The sequence below is a fragment of the Myotis lucifugus genome, unplaced genomic scaffold, assembly GCF_000147115.1.
Source record: "Myotis lucifugus unplaced genomic scaffold, Myoluc2.0 scaffold_341, whole genome shotgun sequence".
Classification (NCBI taxonomy): domain Eukaryota; kingdom Metazoa; phylum Chordata; class Mammalia; order Chiroptera; family Vespertilionidae; genus Myotis; species Myotis lucifugus.
The window spans coordinates 252,231-277,358 of record NW_005871389.1 but is presented as its reverse complement, the minus strand read 5'-3'; the positions used below and the strand labels follow the sequence as shown (position 1 = coordinate 277,358).

The 25,128-nt window shown below is 44.6% G+C and overlaps 1 protein-coding gene across 9 annotated transcripts in view; it reads left to right on the top strand.

The window, feature by feature from the left end:
- Window positions 1-25,128, top strand: part of SAFB2 (scaffold attachment factor B2) — a 42,724-nt gene that overhangs the window by 15,441 nt on the left and 2,155 nt on the right. For 4 of the 9 annotated variants that reach the window (XM_023764605.1, XM_023764604.1, XM_006101089.3 and 1 more), the window contains 9 exons: window positions 5,515-5,664; window positions 5,755-5,867; window positions 12,410-12,540; window positions 13,916-14,007; window positions 17,214-17,350; window positions 18,930-19,232; window positions 20,452-20,592; window positions 21,773-21,815; window positions 22,814-22,944. In XM_023764605.1, coding sequence (XP_023620373.1) covers window positions 5,515-5,664; window positions 5,755-5,867; window positions 12,410-12,540; window positions 13,916-14,007; window positions 17,214-17,350; window positions 18,930-19,232; window positions 20,452-20,592; window positions 21,773-21,815; window positions 22,814-22,944 — 1,241 coding nt within the window. Of the gene's footprint in view, window positions 1-5,514; window positions 5,665-5,754; window positions 5,868-12,409; window positions 12,541-13,915; window positions 14,008-17,213; window positions 17,351-18,278; window positions 18,410-18,929; window positions 19,233-20,451; window positions 20,593-21,772; window positions 21,816-22,813; window positions 22,945-25,128 lie in introns of those variants that run through there. The other 5 variants (XM_023764607.1, XM_023764608.1, XR_002832204.1 and 2 more) reach the window with 4 other exon arrangements.

Sequence of the window (25,128 nt, the reverse complement as noted above, 5' to 3'; positions counted from 1 at the left end):
GGATTCTAGGCAGAGTTTCTGAGGCTGACTCATCCTGGCTGCTCAGTCATATCTTTGCTCAGATCCATGTCACCCAGTTGGTATTGGTGAGTACATTAGTGACTTGGGCAGTATGGGTCCAGAAGAAGCATTCAGAAGGGCTTGGAAAACTATTAAGCTGTAACCTACTCATTTATTTTGTGGACCTCTTTCTGAACTCAGGTACTGATTATAAAGCCTAAGCAAACATATAAGGTCCCTGTCATTATAGGTCTTACAGGCTGGTAGAAAAATCATTTACAGAATAAACATATACAACACATTCAATAAGTATGTTAAGGAAAATTATAGCGTGTCAATCATATATGGTAAAGAGACCTAATTTAGATTTGGGGGTGTGGGTTCAGCAAAGCTTGCTGAGGAAGCCATATTTGGGGCAAGACCTGAGTGATTGGAGTTGAGCATGCCTGTGGAACTCGGTTCTGGGTAAAGGAAGGCCCAGTAGTGGGACAAGGCTTTGTAATGTGGATGAACTCATCAAAGGCTACTGTGCAAAGCTCCAGGGCAGAGTGCAAGGGGGAAGGAGGAGTGGGGAGACAGGGATATGTGAGCTTCTCATGGTATCTGCCCTTATTTGGGTTTAACTGTCATTGGAAATGATGCCCTTGCAAGGATTATTAGTTTAATGGAAAGGTCAAATAACCCCATAATTGACTCAGCCCCTTGACCTTCAGGAGAAGTAAGAATGCAAAGCTGCTCTGCTCTGAGAACTGACACTGTGTCTTCAGCAGAGGCTTCTTTCACCTTTGTCCCTGTATGGCGTGCTCTGGGCTTCTGCAGACAGAGCAGCACTTTTCCATCGTGGCAGCAGAAATACAAACATCAGGGTCTACAGGGACCCTAGAGAGCATGGACCACTCTCCCCACCCTTTTGTCACAGTTGGGAACACGTACAAAAAGAAGAGATGGCTTGTTCATGTTGACCCACTTAATCAGAGGTGGTCAGAGCCAGAACCCAGGGCTCCTATGTCTCAGGGGGTCTTTGCACTTTCAAAGGGGGTTGGCCTTACCCTCACTTCATATGTCCTGTGGGAACATTTGTGCAGTGGGCTTTAAATCTGTGATTTGGTTCTGTGTTTTCTTTCTCTTGTTCTTGAATCATTTATTCCTTGTTTATTTGCCACCTTTTGCATTGGTTATTTTTTATGATTTGTGGCTTATTACCTATGACTCTATGTGTAACTAGTTGGCCCAACTGGAGTGGCTCAGTGGTTGAGCATTGACCCATGCACCAAGAGGTCCCTGGTTCAATTCCTGGTCAGGGCATGTCGTCCACACCCCACCCCTTACCCCCTTGCAGGCTGGATCCCTAGTATGGAGCATGCAGGAGGCGATCAGTCGATGTTTCTCTGTCATTGATGTTTCTACCTCTCTCTCCCTCTTCCTTCCTCTCTCTGACAGCAATAAAAAAAACACGCATAACTTGTTGATATTATACCAGTACCGTACAACTGCCATTGCCCCCTCTCAGCCTTTGTGATGTTGTCATTATACATTTTACTTCTATTTAGTAAACTACACAGTATATTATTGGCTTGTTTCTTGGGTTTTTAATTTCTCACGTGTTCACAATTTTGAGTGTTCTTTATTTCTTTTTGTTTCTATCCAAGTTCCCACTAGTTAATTATTCTCCTCCCTCCTTGAACATTTCTTTAGGGCAGGGTTGCCGATGAGGAATTTGTATGTCTGCAAGTCATTCTTTTTAAAAAATATGTGTTTATTGACTTTTTTAGAGAGAGCGGAAAGGAGAGAGAAACATTGCTGAGAGAGAAATATCAATCAGCTGCCTCCTGCACTCCCCCCACTAGGTAACTAGTCTGCAATCTAGGCCCAGGGAATCAAACTGGGGACCTCTTGGTGCATGGGACAATGCTTAACCAACTGAGCCACACCAGCCAGGGCTGCAAGTCATTCTTTTACCTTTTTTTGCAAGCTGTTTTCATTGGTGTGGAATTCCAGATTGGTTGATTTTCTTCCAGAAGGCAAAGCTGCTCTGCTGCCTTCTGGCTCACATTGTTTCCAACCAGTTGGCTGTGCTTCTCATCTTCATTCTTAACACACATGTGACTTTTCTTCCTCTGGTTGCCTTTAAGATTTTATATTTTTCACTGGTTTGGAGCACTTTGCTGATGATGTGTTGATTTTGTTTGCTGGTTTTTTCCCCGAGCTCCTTGCCTTCGAGGACTCCTCACATTGCCCTACCGGTCAATATTGCTCCGGTTTCTTTCGTTTCAGTCTTTATTTTTTCCATTTCATTTTGAGTAGCTTCTCTTACTATGTATTCAAGTTTCCTAATCTTTTCTTTTGCGGTGTCTGTTGTTAATCCCATCTAATATATTTTTCATCTCAGAAGTTCATTTTGAGTGGTTTTAAATTAGCGTCCATTACCTGACATGCACAGTTCTTCCTTTGTCTTTTTGAATAACTAAACCAAGTGCTTAGTATCCTTGGTCCACTAATTCTGTCATTTTGTCATTTCCCAGTCTGATTTTATTGGTCCATTTGTTTTCTTCATTAGAGTTGGACTTTCTTACTTCTTGGCTAACCCAGTCATTTTTTTCTTTTCTTTTCTGGGCTAAACTATTTTAATAATTTGATGAGCTACAGCTTTTCACATCACAAAAAGTATTTAATGAAAAACAGTTATCCCCTGTTTTCACATTCCTTGTCTCATGAGAATTTAGAAGAACATTTTACACTTTGTATCTTTAAGGCACTGTATTTTCAAGAGTTCACACTAGAAACTGACAAGTCTTCTTCCAATTAAGGAGCTGCACACTTGGGGTGTTTGGTCAGCTTGTGGTATTTCTGAGCGAGGTCAGCAGACTTCTGTCCTTGTTGAAAGGGGAAAGACCACAAAATTACATTCCATTGATTTCCCATTTTAACTCCACAGAAAAGGTAATTCACTTCCTCCATAAAGTTTTTACGAATTTTTCTATCTTACAGATACAGTCCTCCCAAATGGGCTTCATAAGTATTCCTCCAGAGGTAGTGTTCATTGCTGAGTTGATGTCTTCTACATGGGGTCAGCAGAATTTCAGTCTCGGTGTGCTTTCTTCTTTACTTCTCTAGTTGTAGAACTTCCATTCAGCCATCTTTCAGGTGGTTCTGAATGATGGTTGTTCTGTATTTTAGTTGTAATTTTGATTTGGTTGTGGGAGGCAGCGAGTACCAGTATTGACCTACACGCCACCTTGGTTCTCTTTCTAACCCAGTCTTTTTTTTTTAAATTAATATATTTGTATTGATTTCAGAGAGGAAGGGAGAGGGAGAGAGAGATAGAAACATCAATGATGAGCCCTGACCAGTTTGGCTCAGTGGCTGGAGCGTCGGCCTATGGACTGAAGAGTCCCAGGTTTGATTCCGGTCAAGGGCATGTACCGTGGTTGCGGGCACATCCCCAGTAGGGGGTGTGCAGGAGGCAGCTGATCGATGTTTCTCTCTCATGAATGTTTCTAACTATCATATCTCCCTTCCTCTCTGTAAAAATCAATAAAATATATATTTTTTTAAAAAGGAAAGAAAAGAAACATCAGTGATGAGAGAGAGAATCATTGATTGGCTGCCTCCTGCCTGCCCCCTACTGGGGATTGAGCCTACAACCTGAGCATGTACCCTTGACCAGAATCGAATCCAGGATCCTTCAGTCTGCAGGCCAGTGCTCTATCCACTGAGCCAACCAGCTAAGAGTAACCCAATCATTTTTTATTGGATACCAGGCATTGTGACTTTTACCTTGTGAGCTAGTTACTCTTAAATCCCTGCAAATGTCCTTGAGTTTTTGCTGGGGCACAGTCCAGTCACTTGCTCAATCAGTGCAGAGGCTTGCTGTTAAGCTTTGTTAATCAGGCCAGAGCTCAGGGCTAGCTTCATCCACTCCTGGGCAACATCCTTCTGAGTGCTCAGCCCAATGCCCATAAATTACAGGCTTTTCTATCCAGCCATTGGGTTCATTCTGGGGGAAGTGGGCCTTTTGCAGCACTGAGTGAGCCCCGGGGATTGTTCCCTCTGCTTCTGCAGGTGGTCATCTCCTAGCCTTGGTGGTTTTCTCACACATATGCGCTACTCAGGACCCTATACCAGGGGTGGGCAAACTTTTTGACTCGAGGGCCACAATGGGTTCTTAAACTGGACCGGAGGGCCGGAACAAAAGCATGGATGGAGTGTTTGTGTGAACTAATATAAATTCAAAGTAAACATCATTACATAAAAGGGTACGGTCTTTTTTTTTTTTTTTTAGTTTTATTCATTTCAAACGGGCCGGATCCGGCCCGAGGGCCGTAGTTTCCCCACGGCTGCCCTATACAGTTCTCCGAATGTCTCTCTGTGTGGTACTATGACTGGTTACTGCTTTAATCTCCTCAGACTCTGACCTGTGCTCATCTCAGGGATATCAGCCCCCTCAGTTCCTCCTCCCTGCCCATGGCCTGGAATCTCTAGGCCAGCGGTTCTCAACCTGTGGGTCGTGACCCCTTTGGGGGTCGAACGACCCTTTCACAGGGGTCGCCTAAGACCATCGGAAAACACATATATAATTACGTATTGTTTTTGTGATTAATCACTATGCTTTAATTATGTTCAGTTTGTAACAATGAAATTGGGGGTCACCACAACATGAGGAACTGTATTAAAGGGTCGCGGCATTAGGAAGGTTGAGAACCACTGCTCTAGGCAGTAAGAATGGGCAACCATAAGGCCCTCATGTGTTTCCACTCTTGCAGGTGTCACCATCCTGTGTAGCCTGGTGCCTGGTGTCTGAAAACCCTTGTTGCTTACACTTCCTCCCATTTTTTAGTAGTTTCAGGTAGCAGGAGAGTTAATGGTTGGTTCTCCAGGCTGGCTGGAAGTGGAAGTTTGCTCTGTATCTGTGTCAGAGGTCTTCTTAGCCTTGATCCTCATAGATTGGGGTGCATTTCTGAGTAGATATCGCCTCTGCTGTCCATGGATAGAATGGAATTAGAGAAAATGATCTGAGTGGGAAGGGCTTTTGATTAATTAACAAGTTGTCATTAGTGAAGTTTAACTGTCTTTAGCTCTCCCTGTTTTTTTGTCACTGTAGAGCTGATCTTGTATCAAAAGCAGTTGCATTTTGATAGGTCAGTTATTTTTAATAACTAGGAAGAACTGACAAATCCTGGAGAAGTAAAAGATTTTTTTTCCAGGTTACTTATGCTTATTTGTTTAGCTGTGGTCATAGGGATTATCCCAATTTTCCATAAAATCCTCTTGACCCTGCTGCAATATCATGGCATAAAAGACTCAAAGTGCCACGAGACAAAAGGACAAAAGGTTTTGTTTTCTTATTATTAACCATGATTTTGGATAATGTTTGGGAACATTTTATATAGATGGCCAGATGAAAGATACCAAAATGTCTAATGGAAATAATTTTGATGATCAGTTAACTGCTAATAATTTTTTACATTGTGTGATTATTTGTATGAGAAAATAAGAGTGCCCTTTCCCATGAAGGTTGTCGGAGCCAAAGTGGTGACCAATGCCCGCAGTCCTGGGGCTCGGTGCTATGGCTTTGTCACCATGTCGACATCTGATGAGGCTACGAAATGTATCAACCATCTCCACAGAACTGAGCTTCATGGAAGAATGATCTCCGTAGAGAAGGTAAGGCTGTCCTTGCCTATTCTAACTCATGAACTTTACACGGGGGAAGACCTAGTCCATGAGCCATTTCTATCTGCATTATATTTTTAGGCCAAAAACGAACCTGCTGGGAAAAAGCTGTCCGACAAAAAGGAGTGTGAAGTGAAGAAGGAAAAAGTATCTAGTGTTGACAGACATCATCCTGTGGAGATCAAAATTGAAAAGTAAAGTAATTTTTTTTAAATACTTTTTTTATTGATTTCAGAGAGGAAGGGAAAGGAAGATAGAAACATCAATGATGAGAAAGAATCATTGATTGGCTGCCTCCTGCATGCCCCCTACTGGGAATGAGCCTGAAACCTGGGCATGTGCCCTTGACTGGAGTTGAACCTGGGACCTTTCAGTCCGCAGGCCGATGCTCTATCCACTGAGCCAAACCAGCCAGGGCTAAAGTAATTTTTTAAACACTTTCTCTTGGGATGATGGCTGGGAGGAGGGCAGGTGGCAGCCACAGGGTCGCTCATGAAACAAGCATGTGTCCTTTGCATAAACAGCCTCACCAGCTTCTCATTTACATCACAGGTGATTTTTGCATCTTGCTGCTACTTCAGTATTTAGCTTTCAACAGATACTCATTTCATAATGCTAAAAAATGGATTCAGATGATTTTTTTTTAATATATTTTATTGATTTTTTACAGAGAGGAAGGGAGAGAGATAGAGAGTTAGAAACATCGATGAGAGAGAAACATCGATCAGCCGCCTCCTCCACATCTCCTACTGGGGATGTGCCCGCAACCCAGGTACATGCCCTTGACCGGAATCGAACCCGGGACCTTTCAGTCCGCAGGCCGATGCTCTATCCACTGAGCCAAACTGGTTTTGGCCAGATGATTCTTAATAAGTATGTACATCTAACCTAGTAGCCTGTTGAAAAAACAAAAACAAGAATAACATTTTTTTATTTATTAAATATATTTTTATTGATTTCAGACAGGAAGGGAGAGGGAGAGAGAGAGAGAGAAACATCAGTGATGAGAGAGAATCATTGATCGGCTGCCTCGTGCACGCCCCCTACTGGGAGTCAAGCCCACAACCCAGGCATGTGCCCTTGACTGGAATCGAACTTGGAACCTTGAGTCTGCAGTCCAATGCTCTATCCACTGAGCCAAACCAGCTAAGGCAAAATTTATTTTTTATTCCAAACATCTTGGGCCCTTGCACAGCCTCTGAAAACTTGGAATCATTTCATGGTCCAAGTTGATTTTCATGTGAATCTTGCTTTTTATCCCAGCAACTGCAAAAACCCAGCTTTGCAAAGATAACATCGTTATTCAAAGGAATGTAAGCTGGTTGAATATTGAAATGAGCAGCCTTAAGCTAGTATTTTGTGCAGCGCCTGGCAGTTGTCAAGTATTTTTGTGTTTCCCTCAAAAACTTGAAATATCCCAGAGTACCTATGAGTTCACTGTGGTACATTGGGGGTACCTTGGCATAGGAATTGGGGATCACAGGTCTGAGATACTATTTTTATAAAGGAGGTGATTTGTAGAAATAGGGACAGATCTTTCACAGCAGGCATTGATTATACTTTTATCAAAACAATATGCTTGCCCTAGCCAGTTTGGCTCAGTGGATAGAGCGTCAGCTTGCAGACTGAAGGGTCCCAGGTTTGATTCCGGCCAAGGGCACATGCCCAGGTTTCGGGCTCCGATCCCCCAGTAGGGGGTGCACAGGAGGCAGCCGATCAGTGATTCTCTTTCATCATTGATGTTTCTGTCTCTCTCTCCCTCTCCCTTCCTCTCTGAAATCAATAAAAATATCAAAACAAAACAAAAGCCATATGCTTGTCTTTGGGGTAGGTAGAATTTGGTGACGTGCTTGATAACAGTGGTATTCTCAGAACACTGTGTGTCTGTTTTACGTTTATATTGTCAACACAATTTATTTCCACTTCCAGGTCCACTTGGCATTCTAAAAATTAAACCCTTTGCTAAGAATCTGTAAATTTCACAGTAATTCCATTTTGCTGGGTTTTTTTACATAAGAAAATTTATAGTTGAGTAAACATGGCTGTGGACATCAATACGCATAAGTTGGGCTTGGTTTTTAATGGTGTAATTGCTGGTCTTCACTGTGACCAAGTTAGAAATTGTAGGCCCATGAGAAATGGCTATCAGATGAGCCTTCGTGTACTTAGAAGTAAGACCCATGATTTTATCAGCAACTTCTTGAAAAAGGGACACATCTATTAGCAGTGCTAAAAATATCTATTGTTAGAATATGGGAAGCTATTGAGAGTTGTTGGTTTTCTTAGTGTCTTGAGATGCTTTTCGTTCGTTGATTTTTTGAATCACAGAAGTGAGATGTGTTTGTGGCAAAAAGAAAGGGGATAATAATCAGCTAATGTGTGTGTGCGTGCAGGGGAGTCCCTTAGTCCCTGGAAGAGTCCTGTGAGGTCTGCTCTGTGTAGAAAGAAGAGGAAACTGGCCCAGAAAGGGGACCCAAGGTCACACAGCTCAGCTGGCAAGCAGCAAGGCCAGAATTTAGTCCTAAGCTGTTGCCCTCAGTGCTGGAGCACTTAACTGGGTGATGAGCTTAAGGTGTTTAAAAACAAACGGCCTTCAAGTGGTTTGCCCAGGTTGAATATTTCAAAATTTGTTTTTAACCTTATTTATTTCATTCAAATAAACACCTTTTTAACCTTTCCTTTTATATTAAGAATTTCTAGGCTTAATCGTCAGCCTAAGTCAGTGGTTGGCAAACTTCGGCTCGCGAGCCACATGCGGCTCTTTGGCCCCTTGAGTATGGCTCTTCCTAAGCCTTAGGAGTACCCTAATTAAGTTAATAACAATGTACCTACCTATATAGTTTAAGTTTTAAAAATTTGGCTCTCAAAAGAAATTTCAATCGTTGTACTGTTGATATTTGGCTCTGTTGACTAATGAGTTTGCCGACCACTGGCCTAAGTGACATGGAGAAGCTTGTCCATAGAGGTGGCTTGTCTTTTTTTTTTTTTAATATATTTTATTGATTTTTTACAGAGAGAAAAGGAGAAGGATAGAGAGTTAGAAACATCGATGAGAGAGAAACATCGATCAGCTGCCTCCTGCACACCCACTACTGGGGATATGCCCGCAACCAAGGTACATGCCCTTGACCGGAATCGAACCTGGGACCCTTCAGTCCGCAGGCCGACGCTCTATCCACTGAGCCAAACAGGTTAGGGCTGGCTTGTCTTGGTTGTCATGGATTAGTAGTGATTTCTCTATAATTGTCGTTTAGAAAGCACACACTGAAGTCAGGCAAAATACCACTACCTGGTGGGAACACTTTTTGGTATATGTCTCTCCAGCCTTTTTTCCTATGTGGAGGTGTTTTCTTTGTTGGTTTTCTTGTGTGGGGTTTTTTTGTTTGTTTGTTTTTAACTTAGTGTTATCAACAAGTTCGTTGTGTCTAGGAGGTGCCATATGAGTACAGAACAAGTAGGGAGAGGTCTCCTATTGAAACATTTTTCAGGTCTCCTTGGAGGGAGGAGGCACCACTGCAGAATAGTGGAAGAGGTACATCAGAGATGATTCATGGTGGCTTTATTTGCAGTCATATAGTCACTGGAACCAATCTCTAGTCTATCATAAGGGAAATGGAAATAACTGTGCACTGTTGTGTAGCAGTTGAAAGGAACCAGATCTGTGTATATATCCACACAGACTAACCTTTTTAAAAAAATAATAATTTTATTAATTTTAGAGAAGAAGGGAGAGAGAGATTGAAACATCAATGATGAGTGAGAATCATTCATCAGCTGCCTCCTGGCATGTGCCCTGACTGGGAATTCTGGTTTGCAGGTCAGTACTCAACCACTGAGCCACACCGACTGGGCCAGACTAACCTTTCAAGCAGTTATTTTTCAACCGGTGTGCTGCAAGAATTTTTAAAACATGCAGTACCTGACGATTTAGTCAAGGGTACTGGCCTCTTTTTCCTTAGATTGTCAAAATAAAAAATGACAACAGCCAACTAACTCACCAATAGCCATTTGGTGTGAATGAATCAAAATCATACCTTTTTTTTTTTCTCTTTGTCACATCGGCAAAAAAATACATTTTTTGGTGTGCAGCAGAATTTTAGAAATTAGTTTGTGTGTGCCATGAGCTGAAAAAGGCTGAAAATCGCAGCTTTAAAGCATGAGGTGAAAAGCGCTAAAGAGCAACATATCAAGGCCCATCCCAGTATGTTAGTCTCCAGAAATGTCGTAAAACATCCCCGAAGATCTTCAGGGTTATGTGAAAGTATCCATAAAGGTTCGAGAGGTGAGCACATGATTGACAGTTATGGCACCATGGGTGGTGATGTCTTGTCATGGGGATGGGACAAGTGTATCTGTGACCTTCACTGCATCTATACTATTGTACTGTAAGGGAAACCTGCCCTGGTTGTTTTTTTCTCAATGGTTTTTTTCTCATCTGCCCGGGGACCAAAGGGTCGAGTGTTTGATTCCAGGTCAAATGGCACGTACCTCAGTTGCAGGTTCCCCAGCCCTGGTAGGGGCATGTGTTGGGGGCAAGCAATCGATGTGTCTCTCTCACATCGATGTTTCTCCACCTCCTCCCTCCCTTACACTCTCTAGAAATCAATGGAAAAAATATCCTCGAGTGAGGACTTAAAAAAAAAAAGAAACCAATATGTTAAAAACATTTACAGCCCTAACCGGTTTGGCTAGGTGGATAGAGCATCGGCCTTCGGACCGAAAGGTCCCAGGTTCAATTCCGGTCAAGGGCATGTACCTTGGTTGCAGGCACATCCCCAGTAGGAAGTGTGCAGGAGGCAGCTGATCAATGTTTTTCTCTCATCGATGTTTCTAACTTTCTATCCCTCTCCCTTCCTCTCTGTAAAAAAATCCATAAAATATATATATAAAAAAACATTTACAATTGTCAATTTTGGCACACACCATCACTGATTATGGTATGTGCTTACATTTTTTAAATCTTCAGATTAAAAGTTTTTCTCAAAATGAACATTAATTTAAAAACACAGCTTTGTGCTGTGGAAGTCTAGGAGAAAGGAAGAGTGAACTGAGAGGGGTTTCTTTGGCCAGTGTGAACTCTGCTCAGGTTGTAGGGAAAATAAGGCAAGAAGTGCTAGTTAGAGAATCCAGCGGGACCTGGCTTTCCTGTCCTGGAGCTTGGCACATGGTGGGCATTTAATGACTAGAATTTAATTGCCTGAGACAAACACCATTAGGAAATATAGAAGACATTTTAAATGGCAGCAATGATTTATTTCACCACTTAGAAAAAAACTTCCTTGCCTGGCCAGTGTGGCTCAATGGTTGAGCACTGGCCTATGAACCATGAGGTCACAGTTTGATTCTCAATCAGGACACATGCTGGCGTGGGCTTGAATCCCCAGTGGGGGTTGTGCGGGAGGCAGCCGATCAATGATTCTCTCTCAATGATGTTTCTATCTCTCCCTCTCCCTTCCTCTCTGAAATCAATCCTATATAATAAAAGCCTAATATGCAAATCGACCGAATGGAAGAACAACTGGTCGCTATGACTCACACTGACCACCGGGTGGCAGATGCTCAACGCAGGAGCTGCCCCCAGGCCAGCCAAGGCGGGTGCCAGCGCGCCCCGCCCACCCCCTCAATTGCCCCACCAGTCGCCCCACAGATTGGCCCTGATCACCAGCCAGGCCTAGGGACCCTACCCGTGCATGAGTTTCGTGCACCAGGCCTTTAGTAAAAATAAAAAAGAATAAAACTGGTCTGGCCGGTGTGATTCAGTGGTTGAGTATCCACCTATGCACCAAGAAGTCGCTGGTTCAATTCCCCATCAGGGCACATGCCTGGATTTCGTGCTTAATCTTAGCAGGAGGCAGCTGATCAATGTTTCTCTCTCATCACTGTTTCTATCTCTCACTCTCCCTTCCTCTCTCTCTAAAAAGCAATCAAAATATTTTTTAAAAAACAAAACTGCCTTTGGTTGAAATGTTAGAGTTTCCATATTTGCTGGCATATAACACAGCATTTTATTTTATTTTTAAACTGTTTTTTATTTCAGAGAGGAAGGGAAAGCGAGAGAAAGATATAAACATCAATGATGAGTGAGAATCATTGATTGGTTACTTCCTGTATGCCCCACACTGGGGGTTGGGTCTGCAACCCGGGCTTGTGCTCTGACCGGGAATCCAACTGTGACCTGGTTCATAGGGCAACGCTCAACCACTGAACCACACTGGCTGGGCTAATAACATAACTCCTCAAAGTATGCAGATATTGCTGGGTACCAAGTGTTAGTGGGTAGGTTGCTCACTGCTTCATGCTGTAGGAACATCCCGTCCTGGTACTGTACCTCCATTCTATATTATATTATACCTGTTTGGGGAAAATTTTTTCCCTACAAAACTTAATATTCCACATATACAAAATGTTTCAAAATGAGACATTTGAAAATAGTTTTTCACAAGCATTCTTCCATCGTGTCTACTTGCATACCTGTCATATATATGAGTGCTTCTAACATCTTGGAAAAAACATCCTCATAAGCTTGCAGTATTATCCTGCATATTTCGAGATGTGACAGATAACTTAAGTGGGAATAGGGGCTGTGTCTGAAGAGGAGAATATTACCACAGTTTTCAAATAATTCTCCCCATCCACTTGCCGCTGGCCTGGTTTGTTTTGCGCATCAATCTGAGCGAGCAAACTGCTCCTATTAGAGTCTCAGGAACTCAAGTTTGATAACCATGTTTTTACATAGAACTGTAATTAAGAAGGAAGAGAAGATGGAGAAAAAGGAGGGGAAAAGGCCTGAAGACATTAAAAAGGAAGAAAAAGATGAAGACGAGCTAAAACCAGGAACTACAAATCGGTCCAGAGTCACCAAATCAGGTGATTAGAGGCTAAGTGTTCATGAGGGGGGAAGAGCCGGTCAGAATGGGCTGGTAGGTGTCATAATCAAGTAGGTACAGCGAGCTTTTTAGTGACTTTGCTTAGTTTTGCTGCTTATAGGAAGCCATTAAAGCAACAGAGCCTCAGGTGATGAGGTGGCTTAAAGGAGTTTCTACACAACAGCAGAAATGCAGAGATATTCTGGTCAGTGATTTAACTGTACTGGCAGCTCAGTGACCAGGGTTCTTATTTTTCCTGAGTCTTTAACAGAAAAGGGGGGGGGGGTGCCAGAGGGGTATGTCCTAGTTCTTGTAACTCAGTACAGTTCTGTAGGTGTGTAATCTTATTTTTCTTGCCTGTATGGTAAAGCCAGTTCCAATGAAAAACAGAAAACGAAAATCTTATGTCTGTAGACTGTGGAGTAGGAGCAGTTGCACTTATAGTGTGCCACCTCTGTTGTCATATAAAAATTCCTTGCACTCTGCACCTTCAAATTTGCATGAGGCTCCACAGAATGTTTTGTGGCAAAAAGAAAAGAAAAGAAGAGAAAGCCTATCCCCTCCCCTTTCCAAAAAAGAAAACCAGAAACAAAACCTGACCATCTGGAGCACTGGGATTTGGTGCAGTGCATTACAAGTTAGATCTTAATCATTGGGGTAATTGGCCAGCAGTCTCATGAGGAACATGTTTTTAAAATGTTCCTGGAGTATTGCAAATTTCCCTATTCCATGGTTGTTCTGGCAGTTAGAGCCTGCTTAGCTTGTTGTGAAGAGGAAGAATTGGTGTAGAGCCTTTATTGCTGAAGACTGATGAAGGGAAGTCCACTTTGGGGGTGGGGAGGGGCTCCCTTGGAGCCAGCAGTATCTAATTCAGAGCGCAAGAGCCTGGTTCTGCAGAGCATTCCACAATGTGTGATAGGAATAAAAATTGAAATTGGTTATCCTGGAGCCACTAGGACTGAGTATGAGGGGTAGAGGCAACAAACCTACAGGTGAGATTTGTTTATGCACATGTTGCAGAATGCACTTTGACTCAGATTTAAGTTGTAAGATGCAGGCAAGTCCATTCTAGATGAGCAAAGACCCAAACACTGCCAGCCATTTTCCACCCAGTGTAGCCATATTGGTAGTGCTTCTTTTTTGGTAATCCTCACTAGAGGATAGTCTTTCCTTTGGATTTTAGAGAGAGTGGAAGGGAGAGAAGGAGAGAGAGAGAGAAACAATTTTTTTTCATCATGAAGACAGGGACAAGACACAAAGGCTTCAGCGTTAGCATTAGTCACTTGACAGCTGGGGGTGGGGGTGGGGGGCAAGAGCCCCCAGCTGGCTTGTGTATATCAGCACATTTTCACAGATTGCTGTGTTCTTTCCTGAAGGAAGCAGAGGAATGGAACGGACAGTAGTAATGGATAAATCAAAAGGAGAGCCTGTCATTAGTGTGAAAACCACAAGCAGGTCAAAAGAAAGAGTGAGTATTGCTTCTGCCATCTCAAGGCCAGCCGTTTTTTTATTTGCATTGTGAAAACAACATTGTTTGGCCTTTAAAATTTTAAGAGTTCTTTGAAGTCCTTGGGAGGCATATTGTTAACTCTTTAGATTATGCATAGAAACATGAAATTAGATTCTAGAACTTATTTCAGAACAATGCTTACCCATGTTTGCTTTCCAGAAATGTGTTTGCCCTTCTCTGATTCTTTGTCAGGTTATACCATCTTCTAGGAGAACTGATTCCCAGTGACAGAGCTGGAAGGACAAGACCCAGGCTTTCCAAATCGGAGGCAGCTTCTACTCTTTGGCTAATCTAATAGCAGTTTATTCATTTTCTTTAGTTGATTTTCTATTAAATTAACCAAAAAGAAAAGTGGAGTCCACCCTAAAACTGTCATGTCATCAGACAACGAGCTACATTGCTTATTAACCTGTGCACATAGCTGGACAAGCTAGGGGCCTCTCATTTTGCTCTTCCATTCTGGAAAACAAACCCTCTGTTTCCCAGGTGAAGATTCCAGCCAATATGTTAATGAGGAGAGCAACACTTTTTCAGTGAATACACTTTTTTATGATTCACCCAAGAATACTTTGTGTTGTTAAGACTTAAGTTTTAAATTAACATTTGGATTCCATAGAGAGCAATTTCTAATGCCATTTTTTTCTATGGGCTACATGGAAATCATAAAATACAGAGAAATAAACAAAAAAGACCCATAAACTTACCACTCAGATGACTGATGTTAAAAAAAAAAAAGGTAGTAGTAATGTAAACATGATTAAAGCATTCAGATAGTATAAGAAGGCACAACATAAGCACAATGGAAGCCTCTTTTCTGCATGGGCTCCTCACACTTCTCTCACAATACTGTATACACAACACATTGTGTATGCTCTGAAACACCACCACTAACGGGTTCCTATAACTTGCTCTTGGACACTTTTTGTGCATAATATACTGAGACATACAGTGCTACTTTATAATTTAATTTTGAAATTGTTGCAGATTCACAGGGAGCTATAAAGAATAGGACAGAGGTCCCATGTGTCCGTCACCCAGTTTTGCCCAGTGATTTTATTTCCTGTAACTAGCAAAATATCAAAGCCAGGAAGGTGATGTCGACGTACAGTGTGTATTCAGTGCTAAGACGTTTAATCGCTAGAGTAGATGGACATGTCCCGCCTTTGAAAACTGCTGTGGGCAGCCTTCCTATGCCTGCCTCTTGGCAGACTTGTAACCACCACTCAGTGGGATTGCTAGGTCCAAAGGTGTGTGTGTGTTGTTCTTTGTGGTAGATGTTATCAGGTGCCCTTCAGAAAGTTACAGAGGATGCTGGCATTCCTGGGGTGCGGAGCTTGTGCTGAGTCACCAGTAAGTGGCGAGGCCATGTTGTGACCAGGAGTACAATTTGAGGACTGTAGTGCCTGTTGGTCTCTGCACTAGATCGCATCCTTCCTCCGGAACCTAGGGTGGCTGTCCCTCCTCATTCAACCTGCAGTGTGTGTGATTACACTTTAAGCTCTGCCCGTCTCATAGATGAAGAATGTCCTATGATGTTTTGGGGGTGAATCTGTCCTCTATTTGTATGTCCCTCTCTATTCCCCCCAGCCCCCACAATCTCTCTTTTTTTTTTAAATTAAATCTTTATTGTTCAGATTATTACAGTTGTTCCTCCTTTTTCCCCCCATTGCTTCCTTCCACTCGGTTCCCACTCCACCCTCTGCCCTTACCCGCCCCCCCCACTGTCCTCATCCATAGGTGTACGATTTTTGTCCAGTCTCTTCCCACACCCCCATACCCTTTTCCCTCCCCCCCCCCGAGAATAGTCAGTCCATTCCCTCTCTATACCCCTGATTCTATTATATTCACCAGATTATTCTGTTCATTCGATTATTTATTCACTTGATTTTTAGATTCACTTGTTGATAGATGTGTATTTGTTATTCATAATTTGTATCTTTACCTTTTTCTTCTTCCTCTTCTTAAAGGATACCTTTCAGCATCACAATCTCTTTTTTTAGTAGAAGAGCTGGTTCTAATCTTTGCCTATCTTCCTTCCAGGTTGCTTTGTCTTTCATTGATTTTTTTTTTTTAACCCCCTGTGTGGGCTAATTAAGAAATTAAGCTGAACAGCATTTTTTTTTTAAGATTTTAAATTGATTTTTAGAGAGAGAGGAAGGGAGAGGGGGAGAGAGAAAGAGAAACATCTTTGTGAGAAGAAAACATTGATCAGCTGCCTCCTGCATGCCCCCACCAGGGATTGAATCTGCAGCTCAAGTATGTGCTCTGACCAGGAATTGAACCAGCGCAACCTTTTGTGTACAAGATGACACCCTTAACCAACTGAGCCACACCGGCCAGGACAGAGCAGCTTTTTAAAAACGTGGTGTCCCAGACCCTGTCCTGTGTAGGAGGCCCTGGGTTCTGGGCTATGTGAAAGCTTCCTGGGAGAGTCTGACTTGTGGCCAGTCTTGGGTGTCTCAGCCTCTGAGAGCCTTAAAGATGTTAGTTGGCCATCATTGTTTCCTACCTTATGCCAGAAATAGAATAGGCAAGTCTCCCATTAATCTTTTCTACCTTATTACAGTACAATACCTTGGATTATTCTGTTTTAAGGCTGTCTGCCTGAGCCCTGACCTAGCACTTGAGAAGTGAAAGATGCAGTCCTTCATCTTATTGTCCAAACAGCTGGCTCAACAGCTGCCCCCCAGTGACTGAAGGGGCCATGTGGCTCTGCTACACTAGAAAAACTGCCTGTAGGTTTTCTGAGGTTTCATCCCATCTTTTCTCTTCCCTTAATATCCTTTGCTTACAAGATTTAAAAGCCAGACTATAGGGCCCTAGCCCAGTAGGTCCGTTAATGAGAGTGTCGTCCCGGCACACCAAGGTTGTGGGTTTGATCCCTGGTCAGGGCACATACAAGAATCAACAGGTGAGTACATAAATAAGTGGAATAACAAATTGATCCTCCTCCCTCTCCTCTGCCCCCAAAAGCAATTTAAAGAAAAATTAAAGACAGACTATGGGGTGAGCAATGTGGAGTGAAGCGGCCTGTGCTGGGGCCTCCATGTAACCTGAGTGCAACTGAAGAATCAAAGTTTAATCCAGATAATGCATATTTAACTTTCATTGTGCATTTGTTGTAACCATTTTTCTGACATTAATAAACCAATTTTGGCGAACAGAGCTCCAAGAGTCAGGACCGAAAATCAGAAAGCAAAGAGAAGAGAGACATCTTGTCATTTGACAAAATCAAAGAGCAAAGGGAGCGAGAGCGCCAGAGGCAGTGGGAGCGGGAAATCCGAGAGTCGGAGAGGCGGCGGTGAGTGGGCTGAGCCAGGCTGCTGGGCTGCTGGGCTGCTCTGGGGATGGTTGTCCTTTCTCCCCAAGTGAGTCTCCTCTGTAGCCTGGGCTTGCAGGCCATCTTGTGTGTTTCCCCTGGGCCAAAAGCATAGTATGATATTCATCAAAAGCCTTTTTTTTTTTAATTGAATTTATTTGGGTGACATTGGTTTATAAAATTACACGGGTTTCAGGTGTACGATTCTCCAGTGCATCATCTGTGTATTGAATGTGTGTTTACCTCCCACCATCGAAAGCCCATTTCTGCTGAGCATTTCCTCTGGCTGACGGTGGGCCCCGGCCCATGGAGCCCACCCAGGGATGGCTTTGATGGAAGGGTCCCAAGTGTCGAGGCCTCAGTCTTCCCTCTGGAAATGTACATAAGTAAGATTTTTTTAAAAAGGCAACCAAGGAATGTGGCAATTTTATTGGAGATGTTATAGGAGTGGCCTCTTCACCCCTGGATGTCTGCAGTTCATGGCCTTTTCAGGCAGCAGGGGTCGCAGTCATGTTCTTTGCCCCTCTCACCTTTTATTAAGAAGATAGTTTATTGAAGTAAGCCTGGCATTTCCCCTTCTGTGTTCTGCCATATCCTGTCAAGACATGTAGAGCCCCCTTGACATTTCCTTCCAGTGGTGGTCCATGAAACAAAAGGTTTCCATCACGGTGTTTGGAGAACTTACTTGAGCTAAAGTAGATCACATACAAACCTCTTAAGTATGCTACGTTTGCTTTTATCTGAAGTCATGTGATTTCAGCTCTGCCTGTGTCACTTTAGAAAATAAAAGCACATTGAGAAGCCTTTTGATTCCATTCGGAGGTATTTTGCTTCGAGCTCGCTCATGCTTGGTTCGGAGCCTTTCCAGGCCCTGGTGGAGTGTGCCACAGCATGTCCTTTTCTCACACAGAGGGGTGGTCCCAGTCTCTGCTCAGCTCCTGGTGTGCCGTGACTGCGGACATGAGACCTTTTCCCAGCTGCCGGTGCCAGGCCAGCATACAACCACCTCACGAGCCTTCGCCTGTCCCCACACCTTCCTAGGTCTATTCAAAATGACACTCATTTAAAAATACAGTGTTTTTAGAGGGAAGATGTAGAAAAGAGGTGGCTCATTGTACAGCATTAACCTGCAACGGAGTACCCCTTCACCCCCAGGGAAAGCTACTGTAATCGCTTCTTAAGGGTTTTCTCTATACACAGCAGTTACCCTTTGCTTTTCTAATTTTTTCTACTTTACTGATGTGTGGCTTTATTTGGGGGCCTTTGAGCCAAGTCCTCCTGGCCTGGACCTGAGCTCTGTGTCTCCTTGCTGTCGCCTCCCAGCCCACCTCTGTCTTTTTTGAGGAAGGGAAAGTTTGGACATTGGGGCTTCTGGCTGTTCCAAACAACTTAGTGGGAGTGCGTAAGCACCTGCCGTCTATAGCCTGGGCCCAGGCCAGTGAGCATCCAAGAAACCCAGAATGGCCAAATGGAGGTATCCTGGCCCCTTTGGAGGACAATGCCTCGATAGCCAGGGACCTTTACGGTGGGAAGTCAGCGTGGCCTTGCTGTGTCCCTGCAGAGAGCGCGAGCAGCAGCAACGCCTGGAGGCCTGGAAGGAGAAGGCACGGCTGCACCGCCTGGAGGCCTGGAAGGAGAAGGCACGGCTGCACCGGGAGCGCCTGGAGCTTGAGTGCCAGCGTCACCTCCTGGAGTGGGAGCGCATGGAGCGGGAACGGCTGGAACGAGAGCGTATGCGAGTGGAGCGTGAGCGTAGGAAGGAGCAGGAGTGCATTCAACGTGAGCGCGAGGAGCTGCGGCGTCAGCAGGAGCAACTGCGCTATGAGCAGCGGCAGGGGCTCCGGAGGCCCCATGATGATGGGAGGTAGGGTCCAGCCCACCTCCCATTCCAGGAGCTGCTTTGGCTGCTGTCCATCTGAGTGTTGGAGAATCGGGGCTATTTAACACGCGATTTGCCTGTCCAGAACTTGTTGCCCTCACCACCATGAGTGTGTAGTTTAATGTCACGATCTTCTGGCTGTGCAACTTTCTCCCCAGCTGAGTTCATTGGAGAATCTTTTTTTTTTTTTTTAATATATTTTAGTGATTTTTTTTTTTTTTAAGAGAGGAAAGGAGAGGGATAGAGTTAGAAACATCAATGAGAGAGAAACATCGATCAGCTGCCTCCTGCACACCTCCTACTGGGGATGTGTCCGCAGCCAAGGTACATGCCCTTGACCGGAATTGAACCTGGGACCCTTCAGTCCACAGGCTGATGCTCTATCCTCTGAGCCAAACCGGTTAGGGCCATTGGAGAATCTTGATGGTTCCAGTGCTGAGGGGTTTGTGATGCTTTCGCGTAGGCCGGGCCTTTATTTGCACTGTGCTTCCTGGTGGAGCATCACCACCCTCCAAGTGCTGCTGCAGGAGATGACCAAGCGTGCATTAGGCCCGCATTGGCCACGGCCGCCACTCCATATTGTGTCCTTGTAGGCGGGGGAAAGGCACAGAGTCGGCACTGTGGGAAAGGACATTGCCTTCTGTTTTAAAAGTAGGTTTATTGGTCTCTAGCTTCTCTGAGCTGCTTAATTGTCAGTCACCCATCACCTCACCACCCATGAGCCTACTTTTCTGGTAAAAATCAGGAAGAAGATAATTGGATGCTGTCCTGAGCTGTATGTAGTTCACTATCACCTGATTTAATTCCCTTTGCCTTTTGCCAAAATCTCAGGGGGAGGTTCAGGTTATAGAAGATGGGAAGCTGAAAACGTGGCACCTCAGAATGCCAGTCCTAAAGAATCAAGTATTTTATTTCACTTGTATTTGAACTCAGGTGGGGATCAAGGTATTAACAGCGTTATGACACAATTAGCTCACAGCAGTCTGATGTTCAGAATTGTCAGCTGAGAATACTCATGCCTCTTGGCAGTTTTGGGGATATTAATTTATCAAATCAAAGTGATAGTGATTGAATGTTTAGAGATGAGCCCTGCAGGACATTTTAAATGATGCTGGGTCTGGAGAGAGAGCTCCCCTCCCCACCTTCACTCTCTTTTTTCCTTTGTTCTCTTTCATAAGTAAAATTTACATCCTTTTTACCATAGGCGAGATGATGCCTATTGGCCAGAAGGAAAACGTGTGGCCCTAGAGGACAGGTACCACCCAGACTTCCCTCGGTACGATCACCGCTTCCACGACTTTGACCATCGAAACCGAGGCCAGTACCAGGACCATGCGGTCGACAGGTCAGTCCCCCACCCCCTTTTTGCAGTAGAGACAGGTCTCCCTCTGTTCTCTTAATGTCTGATTTACTTGTGATGTCTTAGTGGGTAGGCCTTGACCAGCCACACATGGGATTTAGAAACATAGGCCTTGAGCAAAGTGTTGGAATCGCTGGTCAGTTATGGCATCCGGGACTTGTCTGGCAAGAAGGTCCCCCAGAGCTCATTTCATCCACTGTCCTTTGCACAGAGAGGATGGATGGGGCCCTAGGCAGGACCTGAGCCTCAGAATTCCCCAACACTCAGCTCTCTTGGGGGTGGCCCAGGCTCTGGGTTTCACACCTTCATAGAGATTCCTCCCTGTCCCTCCCGTCAGCACCAGCCCCCCAAGATTCACTATCACCCGATCTAATTCCCTTTGCCTTTTGCATAGTGGGGGAGGAAGCAGAGATGAGGAAGCAGTTTTTAGAAGAGGTGTGACCTGCCTAAGCTGGTGAAGGCAGAGTGGGCAGGAGGGTTTACTGACGGGTGTAGGTTTCCGTGCCAGCAAACTACAAAGAGAACTGACCAGAGAATGTGGGGCAGTTCTCACTGGGCCTTGTTTGTGTTTTGAAGATCAGGGTGGGTTTTTAGCCAGTGTTGTTTTCCTTTGCCATGCCTTATTTAATGAGGACTAGATTAGGAAGACAGCCCTCACTTTTCCAGTTGAAGAGTTCTCTCTCTTTGGGAGAAATCTCACTGGGCTCCCCTGGGCTGCATATCCTGGAGCCATTTCACCATTCATTAGCTCTCTGTAAGGGAAGAGAGAACAGGGAAAATGTGGCTAAAAAGCTACTTATTTAATTCATTGTGGCTGGAGTTGCTTTGAGATTTGGTGTGAATCAAATGTGTTGGGCCAGAGGTTAGGTTTCCCTGTTACCAGGCCACAGTTAAGTGAAGTCTTAGCTTCATTCAGGGGTGTCTGCTTCTGAGACCCTTCCCTCCAGGGTATTTCAGTAAAATTAATATTTCCACCTTCTTAGGATCTGACTTTACTCCCACCCCCAGGGAAAGATGTGAGCCAGCTTTAAAAAAAAAAAAAAATCAGGCAGTTCTTATATTGGGAAATAGAATGAGTACCCCAATTGTGGGTTTTGTGGGACCTGTAGAAATGTTGTATGGTACCATCAGCTGCCGTTGGAATTAGATTTTTTTTTTTTTCCAGGAGGGAGGGCTCAAGGACAGTGATGGGAGAGCGAGATGGACAGGTGAGTAACACACAGATATTGGGTGCCTGCTCTGTGTCTGGGTGGGCGGGGGAGCATGGACACGGCGTTCTAGAGAACGAGTAACACACAGAATTGCTTGTTTTCTGATAAGTGGGGGCTTTGTTCAGATGCATAGGGCTTGTTCTTGTTTCATTTTATCTAGCAGAAACTGCAATTAGCTCTTATTGCCAGCTTGCTTAGAGTGCCTCTGAGTCTCGGGACTGTGGGTACCCCAAATGGGGCATAGCGGCCTGTCAGGGGGTCATTTAACCCATGTTTTGGGGGGGTCCCTCTGTTTCTGGTACCTTTGGGATAGATCTCAGTGTCTCTAACCTGCTGATACCTGGTGAGGGATGCATAGGTGTCAGTTCAGAGAAAAGGGGAGCCTGCCAGGAGAAAGGCAGGGACAGGCATCAGCAGCATAGTTTTTAAAACAGGAGTGTGTTTGCTGAGAACAGTAGACCAGGCCCATCACTGCCCAGATGTGCTGGATTCCTGAGCACAGAACTGGTTGGCCAGGGCACTGAAGTTCTCTTCAGCGCTTGCCTCCAGTGTCAGCTACTGAGGGGCCGTGCCACCTCCATAGATTGATGGCAAAGGAGGAAGTGGGGGGGGGCAGGGTGGAAGGGGACCTCCTATCAGCAAGGAAGACTCTAAGTGACTTTTCTCAGTGGACCTCACAGGGCCAGAGGCTTGTGCTGGCACTTTGTGTGGCACCAGTGATAGAGCTGTAGGGACGCTCAGTTCTCAAGCAAGGAACCAAAGAGCTCTGCCAAGAGCTCTTCTGGTATTGTCAGGGTCACAAACAGAGCATCCAGCAACTAGCAAGATTCAGAATGGGCCTGGGCAGGTCCTTTCAGAGTGGCCAGAGGTGCTGTGGCACACCCTGGCCCACCCCAGCAGTGTGTATAGGTTGACAGGCCTTCCAGAGATGAACCTGTGCAGGCCTGTAGGGAATGAGAAGATGGCTAGAGTCACCCTGTCCTTCTGCCTTTCAGCACTACTCAGATGACCGCCATGGCCATGGAGGACCACCAGAGCGCCACGGCCGGGACTCTCGGGATGGCTGGGGGGGCTACGGCTCAGACAAGAGGATGACTGAGGGCCGGGGGCCACCACCTCCACCCAGGTTAGTGGGCAGGCCATGATGGTGGTGGGCATCTTCCCTTGGCTAGAGGCCCGCCCCTCTGAAAGTGAACTGTCTGTGTGCACCTTGCCAGGTTGCCTGCATCACCCCAGTTATGAACATCTATATCACAAGGCCCCTGCCTGCTGAAGGAGACATCCCTGAAGCCTTTCTTAGATTTGTCCCCCTAGACCAGCGGTTCTCAACCTGGGGGTCGAACGACCCTTTCACAGGGGTCGCCTAAGACCATCGGAAAACACATATATAATTACATATTATTTTTGTGATTAATCACTATGCTTTAATTATGTTCAATTTGTAACAATGAAATTGGGGGTCACCACAACATGAGGAACTGTATTAAAGGGTCGCGGCATTAGGAAGGTTGAAAACCACTGCCCTAGACAGTAGGGAAGCTTTACTCCCCCACATACACACACACACACACACCCCAAAGTTGTCTTTAGGAATTTTGAAGGCCAGCATCTTGGATACCAGAAGGTTCTACTTTATCTCTCGTGGGGTTTCAGGTGTTCAGTCTGATAGATTAATGCAAAGTGTGCTTTCCCAAGTGACCTACTTAGCACTCAGTCTTTAACATTTAAACCATTTTCCTTAAATACCTGTGGGAAATACAAATGAAAGAACTCTCTTTCTCAGACTGGAGATAGCCCTGAACAGCGTCACTGCATGATTGGGTGCTGTCACCTGTAGGCAGACATTAGAAACTTTCGGGTCTCACTTTTGGGGAGCAGTTTTGCATTTGCCCTCCTAGACGTGTTGGGGGCTCTGGTGGATTCCTAATCCTTGCCTCTGAGCACTGGTCAGCCCAGTGGCCAGTACACTTGTCATTCTAGAGTCAGCCTTGGTCTTATCATTCCTGGACAGTCATGATGACTGCTGGGACCATATTTGGATTTTAATCTCCCAGAATTTCTGCCTGAAACAGTTTATGTTTTTATTGATTTTAGAGAGAGGGGCAGGAAAAGAGATAGAGAGAAACACAGATTGGCTTTCTCCTACACGATCCCTACTGGGGATTGAGCCCACAACCTGGGCATGTGACCTGACTGGGAATCAACCTCTTGGTACATTGGTTGACACTCAACCACTGAGCCACACCAGCCAGGCTTTTTTTCAAACAGCTTTTTTGCGACATAGTTCACATGCCATACAGTTCACCCATTTAAGGTGTACAATTCGCCGTAGCCAGTTTGGCTTAGTGGATAGAGCATCGGCCTGTGGACCAAAGGGTCCCAGGTTTGATTCCAGTCAAGGGCACGCACTGGTTGCAGACTCCTGCCCGGCCTGGGCTCTGGTCAGGGCTCGTGCAGGAGGCAACCGATTGATGTGTTTCTCTCACGTCAATGTTTCTCTCTTTCAGTCTCTCTTCCACTCTCTCTAAAAATCAATGGAAAAATATCCTCGGGTGAGGATTAAAAAAATAAAATAAATAAAGTCTACAAATTCAGTGGCTTTCAGTATGTTCATAACAGTCTATTTTAGAATATCCTCACACACCAAAAAAAAAGTCTTGACCTGTCCCCATCAGCAGTCATTCCCCATCCTCTCCACCAGCCCCTGGCAATCACTAACCCACTTCCTGTGTTTCTGGATGTGCCTATCCTGGACATTTCACATAAATGGAGTCACATTCTTTTTTTTTTTTTTTTAATATATTTTATTGATTTTTTACAGCGAGGAAGGGAGAGAGATAGAGAGTTAGAAACATCGATGAGAGAGAAACATCGACCAGCTGCCTCCTGCACATCTCCCACTGGGGATGTGCCCGCAACCCAGGTACATGCCCTTGACCGGAATCGAACCTGGGACCTTTCAGTCCGCAGGCCGACGCTCTATCCACTGAGCCAAACCGGTTTCGGCTGGAGTCACATTCTTTATGGCCTTTTGTGTGCAGCTTCTCTCACTGTGCATCATGATTTCAAGTTTCATCCACATTGTAGCGAATGACAGTGCTTCATTCTTTGTTGTTTTAATTTATTGCTTTGAAAGAGAGAAACATTGGTTTATTGTTCCACTTATTTGTACATTCATTGGTCGCCTCTGATATGTGCCCTGACTGGAGATTGAACCCAAAACCTTGGTGTTTCAGGGACAGTGCTCTAACCAACTGAGCTACCTGGCCAGGGCCTTTTCTTTTCTTTTCTTCTTCTTTTTTTTAGTTTT